Source organism: Kryptolebias marmoratus, linkage group LG8 (assembly GCF_001649575.2).
Source record: "Kryptolebias marmoratus isolate JLee-2015 linkage group LG8, ASM164957v2, whole genome shotgun sequence".
Classification (NCBI taxonomy): domain Eukaryota; kingdom Metazoa; phylum Chordata; class Actinopteri; order Cyprinodontiformes; family Rivulidae; genus Kryptolebias; species Kryptolebias marmoratus.
In genome coordinates this window covers 18,493,117-18,503,426 of record NC_051437.1, presented here as the reverse complement: position 1 = coordinate 18,503,426, position 10,310 = coordinate 18,493,117, and the positions used below count along the sequence as shown (strand labels likewise).

General features: G+C 42.3%; 1 protein-coding gene across 1 annotated transcript in view; it reads right to left on the bottom strand.

Moving 5' to 3' along the window:
- LOC108244597 (DEF6 guanine nucleotide exchange factor) overlaps positions 1 to 10,098 on the bottom strand; it is a 15,272-nt gene extending 5,174 nt beyond the window's left edge. Inside the window, exons 1-9 of the mRNA XM_017430937.3 lie at positions 9,916 to 10,098; positions 5,616 to 5,756; positions 5,347 to 5,532; positions 3,686 to 3,913; positions 3,458 to 3,604; positions 1,881 to 1,989; positions 1,489 to 1,787; positions 1,238 to 1,404; positions 775 to 973 (exon numbers count right to left, since the gene is read on the bottom strand). Coding sequence (XP_017286426.1) covers positions 775 to 973; positions 1,238 to 1,404; positions 1,489 to 1,787; positions 1,881 to 1,989; positions 3,458 to 3,604; positions 3,686 to 3,913; positions 5,347 to 5,532; positions 5,616 to 5,756; positions 9,916 to 10,011 — 1,572 coding nt within the window. The 5' untranslated portion in view covers positions 10,012 to 10,098. The remainder of the gene's footprint in view (positions 1 to 774; positions 974 to 1,237; positions 1,405 to 1,488; positions 1,788 to 1,880; positions 1,990 to 3,457; positions 3,605 to 3,685; positions 3,914 to 5,346; positions 5,533 to 5,615; positions 5,757 to 9,915) is intronic.
- Positions 10,099 to 10,310: the final 212 nt, after the last annotated feature.

Genomic DNA, 10,310 nt, shown 5'->3' with positions numbered 1-10,310 from the left:
GAGATTTTCATTTGTTGTCATTTGTAATCATCAAAATTAAACGAAATAAACATTTGAAATATATGAGTTTGTATGTAATGTATGAATATAATATACAAGTTTCACTTTTTAAATGGAATTACTGAAATCAATCTACTTTTTCATGATATTCTAACTGACCAGTTAGACCAGCACCTGTATATACACCACTTTAATAACGTTTTGGACTTGCAGAATTGGGATTACAAACTCACAAAATCCACCACTGAGCTACCACAGAAGTAGATGAATAAGACCTACCTGTGGCTGATATAGATGGTTACAGACACAGAAAATAGGCCTACAATGTTAAAGAAAATGTCCTGATGTTTATCTCCGCTCTGACTTCACTTTTCTGTGTTTGGTTCATGTTCCGTCTGTCTGCTCCAAGCTGCTAACTGATCATTAATCCTCTAATTTTAGTCTCATAAATGGATTTTTAAACCTGCTGTTGGACACAGAGGCTTTATGTTAAATCTACTGACCTGTAATCAACCCCTTAACTGCAAATAAGTCAAAATCTGAGAATGAATCCTCCCCCAAAAAAACATTTTAAATTTCATTTAAAACTGTCAATATAGTTGAAGAACACACAGATCAAAACAATACACAGCAAGCTAAGTAATGAAGTAATTCACATTGTTTAATAGGAGGAACGACTTTGTGGGGCAGATGATTTATTTTTTTAGGTGCGCCCCACTTGCCCTCATGGACCGGCCGAGCTTAATGCATGTTGTGTGTTTTTTTTCTACCCACCACCACATCCTGATCAACCCTGTGCCGGTTGGCTCGGACCTCCTCCAGCTGCCTCTGCGCCTCGTCCAGGGCCCGGGACTTGTTCTCCATTTCCTGCTTCAGCTCCTGCTTTTCCCTCTCCGTCTTCAGGATGTACTCCTCCTGCTCCTCCTGCAGGGCCATCAGCGCCTTCATTTTCTCCTCCTCCTCTGCCAGTAACCTGAGTGCAGCAGAAAATGCAAGCGTTGGACTTCTTCAACCGATCAGCTGACGTTTGAGCCCTGAGAGAACCAATAGAGGTCAGTGGCAAACTAAACCGTACAACTAGAGCGTGCAACAACTTCCTCTGCCAGCAGGTCAACTTCCTCAGGAACTTACTGCAACATGAATTCAGTTTGATACCTGCTGCCTGCACACAAAAAGTGACTCTACCTACAGCTGAAATGGCTGTGATGAGTGGCTTCATAAACTGTGCAACATCTACCCGGCTTGGGCGTATCGGAAGGCCTCCTCATCCAGTCTGGCTTTGATCTCTTGCTGCAGCGCCTCCTCCAAACGCTTCTGCATCTCCTCCAGCTCTTGAATTCTCTTCCTCTGCTTCTCTGCCTCCTCCTCCTTCAGAGCCATCTCTGCCTGCATGCTGACCCGGGCCTGGAGAGGCACAGAAAGTTTCAAACGGTTCACACATTTCGCCCTCTTTCTGCTTGTTCAGTCTCTCCCCAGTCTGCCTCGTACCTCCTCAGCCTCGCGAAGCTGCACCTCCAGAGCGCGCTGGAGCTGTTCGTGCTGCTCGCGCCTCCTCTGCTCATCCTGCTCCAGGAGGACCTGGGCCTGCTTCTGTGCCTCCTTGAGGAGCTCCAGCTCGGCCAGCTTGCGCTCCCTTTCCTCCTGCAGGGCTCGAAGCCTCTGCAGCTCCTCCTCTTTGGCCTGCCGCCGTTTCTCCCGCTGCTCGCGCTGTTCCCGCCGCTTCAGTTTCAGGTCTTTGTGGAGAGACGTTTTCCCCTCCACGTGCAGCCTGATGGCTGTTTGAATGGCTGTGAAGAAGAAGAAGATGATGATGATTAATGTCTCAGGAGGAAGATAAAACTTTTATGATTGTTTTACATTTTAGAACGCGTGTGTCTGACCTGTAGTCCACTCCTGCCTTTGTTTGGTGTCCGAGGCGCTCATTTCATAAGTCTTAGAAAGAGTTTTCAGACAAAACATGCACCTCTTCCCATCTCTGTCAGGCAGCACCTGAACAAACAGGAAACGCTCGTTATATCCATAAACACATTCTGCAATCGTTTTCCTTTTCTCTCTTTACCCTTGTTTTTGTAAAGTGGTGAAGAGCAAATGATTGCGCTTCAAATCCATTTTTACAACCAAACAAAACGTTTAGTAGCAGCAGCGTTGCTCTAAAAAGTTGTTGTAAGGGCCATAAAAATAAAACAAAACATCACATTTCACACCTATAAGTTAAAGATTCATTATCAGCGAGCCTTTTGCATGAACACACAGCTCAATATTTCAAAAACTGTGAAGAATTTGGAGCAATTTATTTATGCAGAAGTTGCCCAATGTGAACTGCAGACATAAATAAACACTAAAACCAAAAAAAAACAAAAACAAAAAAACACGAAAACCAACACTTCTGTCTTTATTCACGATATGATAAGCCTGAGCATCGAAAACCGGGCAGTTAAAGAGTTTAAGAGCTTTTTGAAAATGAAAGTTAAAAAGTACACAACAGTAAAGATATATACAGTATAAATAAAATTAATTTACTGAGCATGCTTCTTTTAATGTGGTTTAAAGAAACAGTTTAATGAATTCTAATATCTTCACAGCAATAATCTTGAACAACATAAACTTTAATATTAAAGGCATTATCACCCACCACCATAAAAGGCAGGCAAACGTATAATTGCCTGTGTTTGCCTGTTATCTACCGTAGAGCTGATTAAAGATGGCCACCACAGTTAAATGGCCTTAGCAAACATGAAAGTGGCTATAACTCAGTCAGTTTCACAAAGTTTCACCCCAAGCGCTAACAGGTCACAGGAGATCTTTGTTTAACACTTGAGAATCATTTATAAATGCAATTTTATCAACATTAAAGTTTGCTTTCTTGATTGATTATCCACAAAATGTTAAAAGGGCTACAGTTTAGAGTAAAGACATCAGTGACTGGGCAAAGATCAGAGGCCAATCAGACGGCTCCCCCGGCTCCTCCGGCTCCTCCGGCTCCTCCGGCTCCTCCGGTTCCTTTCCTGGGTCCATTCACGCTCCAAACTGAAGAACTCCTGGTGCAAAACTGACCTCTCTACGGTCCGGACTTGTCACCCTCCTTCAAAATAATTTCACTGAAGTCGTTTCTTAGTTTAAAGAGGAATTCACTTGTTTGATAAAAGCAAATGAAGCACAATGTTCAGCCCTTCTGAAGCAGCACAACACAGTACTTCAGTGTCCATTTTATCTGATTTGTTATTGTTTGTTTTAAAGTCAGTGACAACAGATAAATGTAGAAAAACGCTGAAGATGAATGTTTAAATATCAGGTAACCATTTTGTGGTAGGGAATTCCCCACCTTAATGTTAAGAACCTCTACCTTGAAGCTGGGCGTTCTGACTCAGTAAAGGAAACTAAATGTGTAGGATGATTTTTTTTGTTTGTTTGTTTGTTTTTGGATGAAGAAGAAAATAATTTCTGATTCAGTTTTTACCTCTACGCAGCAGTTTCCATCCAGTAGTATGTTCCCTTGGCAGTCCTTACGGTCCTCTCCTGTGAAGTAGGACAAGTTGCTGGGCCTCAAGGTGAACCAGCGTTCCTTCCAGTTTCTCCTCAGCTGGCCTTTTTTCCACAGATAGCCCTGCAAGCAACCAAGCCGACAAACACATACCATCACATTCAGACCAGACTAACTGTCTCCGCCAGCCGATCGGCCTCTTACCTCTTTGAGAACGTCGCCAACTATCTCCCGGTAAACCTCCTCTACAGCCATGCTAATGATGCTCTTATCAATTCCCCGGGTTATCTTCCCAGAGTTCATCATCTCGAGGAAGACCCAGACAGTGATGCCGCTCTGCTGCGCCGAGTCCTGGGAGAAGAAGTCTTCGAACTCGACACAGTTAAACTCGATGCTCATCGCCATGCATATCTTCTTGAGGAGATATTCCACCTGCAGAGGACAGGAGAAAAGATTATCTGATTAAACCACCTGTGTTCGCTGCAAGATGCACGAGGAGCAACAAGAGCCTTTTAATTAGTCAACTCTAATTTTTGATTTTTATATAAAGGATGTAACATTTTACTGCTGAGCTTTTTAAATGATAAAGAAAGTGTTTGTTTCCCACTTTTCTTTGAAACATAAAATATAAATAAATCATACCTAACAACACAAACAGCCCTTTCTTTATGTCGTTTTACTAAACCTCCCTGCCTAATAACGCTGCAGCGCTCATTCCATCACAGAGTGGTGGAATGAGCGGTGGTGAAGTGCTTGGTGCAAGAAAAACACACCAAAATAAAACTGGATGGCATTCTCTTAAACTATGAGAGTAAAAAAAAATACTGTCCTTGAAATTTGCGGTTTTCTTTTGGCAGGGGCTGTAAAAAAAAGAAAAAAAAAAGTACAGCACAACAGGAAACCGAAACCAGTGTTTGCAAGTGAGAAAGAAGCCTACACTGCTGCATGAAAAGAGCGCCGTGTTCCATGGTGGAAAGAAATAAACTTTCAGCCGCTGAGCTCAGTTCAACATCCAGTTCTATTTTTAGGCCACAGATTACTGACTGGAGCCTCAGAATTACAGTCAACGCTGGAGCAAAACATCTCGAAAAATGTGACTGAAGCTGGAGACAAGATGCAAAATCTAAATCAGCTGGAAAAGTCTGCATTTTTTGTAAAAAAAAAAATACTGAGTGAACGCAGGAGCTGAATCTGAATTGTTAAAGTTAAAGCAAACAAAACAAGCATAACAGTAGCTAAAAGCTACAATGAGCAGAAAAGTGACAAAAAGTTGAAACGAGTGAAACAGCAGCTAAAAACTAAAATTAGCAAAACATAGCTAATAATTAAAATCAGCAAAACAATGACTAAAAGCAAAGATTTATCATACGGTAGCTAAAAGCTAAAACCAGCATAAAAGAGTGGCTAAAAGCTAAAACCAGGAGAACTAAAAGCTAAAATGATCTAAAAAGTTTCTAAGAGCTGAAACCAACCAAACAGTGATAAAACAATAGATATAAGCTAAAAGTAGCAAAACAGAAGCCAAAACTCATAATTAGCTAAACTGTAGCTAAAAGCAAAAATTAACCAAACCACAGCTAAATGCTAAAGTAAGTAAAACAGTAGCTAAAAGCTAATAGGAGCTAAATGTCAAGTAGAGGTAAATATTTTGAGAAGTATTAAAGTTACAAATACCAAAAGTCATAGCACTCCTCTCCTGAACATTTTGGTACCTAAACGGTTAAAATAGCTGAAACTCGGCTGAAGCTGTTAGACGCTGAGAAACATACGGAAGAAACTACGAACAGGAAAACCAACAGTGTGAGTGCTCAACATTCACACAACTGTGACTGAACAGTGTTTACATATTTACTGGTTGAACCCACCTCGTCAGGAACCATAACCAAAGGGTACTTGTCTTCAGACAGAAAATTAAAAAGGCACCAGAGTCGAAAAGCGTCCCGATCTGGCAGAACTGAGGTGCTGTTTCTATCTGGTTGGTAGTTCTTCTTTGCCGTGAGAGTCCAACAGAGCTCGTCTACGTTTTCTTTATTAAAAGACCCCTCCACAACCTGAAGCAACACATACGCAGGGATTAAAAGCAACCGAGCTCCACTTGGATTGTAATGAAACATGAATTCTCGCTGTCATTCACCTTATCCAGGATGTATTTGTTGAGGTAAGGCATGTAACCCTGGCTGGAAACTGGGCCATCGTCGTCATCCCTGAAGTGCTCCTCTAAAGCGACCGGGTCGTGTGGGATGCTCAGGACTGTGCAAAGGTTGTGGGACAAAACCTGAAACATCACACAGAACAAGACGGATTTTTTTTTAAAAGTGAAGTAGAGAGGAATCATACTGAAACAAAAAGTGAACATTTAGATCTTTAGGGAACTGAAGTTTTGATTTTCAGCTGTTTCTGTGTCCACAAACATTACTGTGATGAAAATAACTAAATAAAAAACTGTTGTGTCACTATAGTCAGCAGGAAACTGGAGATTTTTAAGAAGATAATGCTTGACTAATATTTTGAGTAATGCAAGAAGACAAAACTCTTACAGATGCAGAGTAGAAAGCAGAAATATGACACATTTTCACTCCTTTTAGTCGTCAGCTACAGCTTAAACAAGCCAGGGCTGGTCAGGGAGTTCAATTTAACACAGTTTGCAAACTATTCTAACAATGTCACAATGTAACTGGTGGTAATCCAAATCCTAAGCGGTTTGGTGCCACATGAATCTTTTTTTGCACCTTATCAAATGTCAAGATGTCGCTTCTGATTATATTACCAAGGTTTGGAAGTGCTCAGTCAACATTTCTATTACAGCAAAACCACAAAACAACTCTCAGGTTAGCAAAACAATATTCATTTAAAGATGAGATGCTTTTGAATATTTACAGGTTTTGCAACTTCTAAATAAAAGAGGAAAGTTATGTCATTATACGGTTGGTGCAGTTTGCATGTTAAATTAAAAACAACGCCTCCCTTTGACCAGTGTCATGACTGGGAAACGTGTTGTCTTTCGGTTCTTGTTTGGGATATTTTTGCCCATTCCTCCTGCAGAAAGCTTTCAGTTCTGTGAGCCTCGACTCTCGAAGCAGGGCTCTATTTGACTCCATCCACACTTTTGTTTTTTTCTCTGATGATGACGATGCTGAGATTGGAGGAAGACGTCAGAAACGTTGGCTTGTGGGTTGCTGCGTTCTTACTTTGGCTTACAAGTCATTCTGTTTTTAGTTTCAAACTTTAGTTTTAGAAAACAAAACAAAAAAAAATTGCGTGCTCTATAAAATTCTGCAACCAAAACAAACTGTCAGGATTGTAATAACAGGACCAAAGGATGCAGACTTGCGTGAGCACTTAATGAAAAGAAATCTTTTAATGAATAAAGGCATAAAAGGCCAATGTAGCAGCTAAACAACAAGAACAACAAAGGGAGCCAATAGGGAGGCAAACAGAATGACAGGCTGATGAGAAACAGCAAACTAAAGAATGTAAGTATGCTGAACAAAAATATAAATATAACACTTTTGTTTTTGCTCCCATTTTTCATGAGCTGAACTCAAAGATACAAGACTTTTTCTATGTACACAACAGGCCTTTTTCTCTCAAATATTGTTCACAACTTTGTGTAGATCTACATTAGCGAGTTCTTCTCCATCCACCTCATAGGTGTGTTAAATCAAGAGGCTGATTAGACAGCAGGATTACTGCACAGGTGAGCCTTAGGCTAGCCACAATAAAAGGCCACTCTTCTACTGTATTGGGAGGGGGTCAGAAAACCAGTCAGTATCTGGTGTGACCACCATTTGCCTCATGGTGGTTGATTGTGGTCTGTGGAACGTTGGTCTACTCCTCTTCAATGGCTGCGCAAAGTTGCTGGATATAGTCAAGAACTGGACCACGCTGTCATATACGCCGATCCAGAGGATCCCGAACTTGCTCAGTGGGTGTCAGGTTCGGTGAATAAGCTGGCCACGCAAGAACTGGGACGTTTTCAGCTTCTGGGAATTGTGTACAGATCCTTGCATAATGGAGCAACGTGAGGTGATGGTCGTGGATTGTCACAGTATCTATGTGCATTCAAACTGCCACCAATAAAATGCACCAGACCATAACCCCACCGACACCCTGGGCCACTGGATTCACAACGTTGACATCAGCAAACCGCGCACTCACACGACGCCACCTGCTCTGTACAGTGAAAACCGGGATTCATCCGTGAACACCTCTCCAACGGGCCATACACCGTCGAATGTGAGCATTTGCTCAATCAAGTCAGTTACAACAACAAACTATTGTGGCCAACCTAAGGCCCGTCTGTGTAATAATCATGCTGTCTGATCAGCATCTCGATACGCCACACCTGCGAGGTAGATGGATTATCTCAGGTAAGAAGAAGACCCAACTAACACAGCTCATGAAAAATGGGAGCAAAAACAAAAGTGCTGCATTTATAATTTTGTTCAGTAAATAGAAATAGACCAGGGGTGGTGAGACAAGTGGAGGCAGCTGAGACTAATGAATATGGGAAGCAGGTGTGAATGTTTAACAGAGGGGCAGGACTGAGGGACAAGGCTGACGGAGGAAAGAAAATACTGAATGATCGCATAGGGACACAGGAAAACGAACTAAACACAAGGAATAAAAAAACAACAAAACAAATGAACAACAACAAGGAAGTCTAAAAAGAAAAACACAAGGAACAACGTGACAAAAACAATTTCAAATTCACACAAAGAACCCAGGATCATGGCACAAGTCAAAGGTTTGATGTAGGTTCTCAGAGGGCCTCATTTAGTATCAACCAGAGGCCCACTGTCCTGCATGTTTTAGATGTGTCCCTGCTCTAACACACCTGGTTCAAACAACTGAATTACGTGCTTTTGCAGGAGCCTGTCAATGACTCGTTTATTTCAGTCTGGTGTGTTGAAGCAGGGAAGCAGCTAAAACATGCAGGACAGTGGGGGCCACAAGGACAAGGGTTACTAACTCTTACGTGACATTTTTATGTTTCACAATACACTGTTCTGCTTAAAATTGTGAGAAAATAACATGTCATGCAGCTGTATAGAGAATAACGTACAGTTTCTGTTGTGGAAGAAGGCATGTTGCGCATTATAAGATGTTGTGTGCATGCTTAATAACTTCCCTTAGAGGTGCAGTTTTGGTGTATGTGTTTTAATCAGCAGTATTTCCTGTAGTCGTGAGCAGAACGGGGGCACAGGAATTGAATTTAGCAGTGATGTCATGTCTCTGCTTCGCTGCTTTCCTCCTATTTAACATTTTGCAATTAAGTTATGTAAAATGTAAAACAGACAGCAAGATTTTAACACTTTCATAAGCCCTTTAGACATTGTCACTGCTGATGAGAAGTGAATTAAATGCAGAATCAACACTTTAGGCTCGTACAAATACAGTCACTACGATTAAAGAGTTTAAAAGTGAATAAAGGGCGCGTGAGCTTCGAGTAGCATTACTACTTTTCCACCTTCCTGTCACAAAGACAGCGCAACATCTTGAGCTGTCTGCTGCTGACAGACACCGAGTTTCTGTGTGTGCTGAGCCATAACCACATCCTGCCTCCAATCTCCAGTGCTCTAAAACATCTGCCACCTTTTGAGGCCACAGCGCACAAACAGCCTGCCTGTTGAGTGCCTCAAACAGAACGTGGCGCCTGTGCTCTCACAGGGAGTGGTGATTGGCGGGGTGTGGGGGGGATAAGCCCGGTCATGAGGCTGACTCGAGGTGGAGGTGGCTGGAAATGGAGTCTGAGCTGCAATAGATGGCACAACAGTGAAAATACAGTGGCCTTATTGAGGTGCTGGGAGCAAGACACAACAGTCCCCAGCATGTTTCCACTTTGTCCTTGCTCTCGGTGTAACAATGTTCTTTTTGACGTACATGCTGGGAGCGTACTCTATTCAACAGGCTGCTCTCCAGTGCCAGAGGTCTCTTTGCACTACAAGATGGCACGTTAGGGCCCAGTGTGAGCACAGCTTGGAGATGAAGGGTCCCATTCATCTACAAAACTGAGAGCAAACTGTTACTCTCACAACCCCTGGCAGACAGAGGTGCATATTGTGCTTTCTTTCAGCAGCGTAAGCATTTATCAAAATATAAGGAACAAAATTGTTCCTAGTTTTTGAATTTCGAAGATTTACAAAAAAAAAAGAAAGAAAAAAAAAATTGCTTGACACAGGAAATGTAGATGATGAGAAGAAGACAGAGTGCAGCCTCATTTCCTGGAGCACACGCTCAAACATACACTGATTAAACAACAAAATGTTCGGTTGGATTTGTTCAGCGCTTTAAGCACCTGAAAAGCTTTTTTTTATCTCCTAAGTCGAGCTGAAGTAGGAAATGAGGCAGCACAAGTCAAAGTGTCCATCCTGACATGAGGAGAAAACGTTTCCTCCTGTCCCATTTCCCAAGCAGAGGACCCCTTCACTCACCTTCAGCTGAGATTTGGACACCTTCCCACTTTTCTCCAGATCCAGGGCTGTGAAACCGTACCAGATGGACTTGAGCAGCTCAGACCGCAGGTCCATGTCTGCTGCAGCGTTATTTTCTGATTTCCTCTTCTACGTGTCTTCTTCCCTCTGCTGTTGACACGGGTCCCCTGAGTGACAGGCGGACAGGCGCTGTGCTGCAGCTGCTGGGGAGGCACGAGACTTCAGCAGCTCATTGGCAGCGACACCTGCTGGACTTCAGCAGCCATCCACAGGAAAAGGGAAGGCTCTGGTCCTCTCTTCCAGTGGAAGAAAGTATTTCCATCCTCGAAAAAATAGTACAACGAAACACTATAGTAAAGATGTTGCAGTTACATACATATCTTTGGCACTTTTAT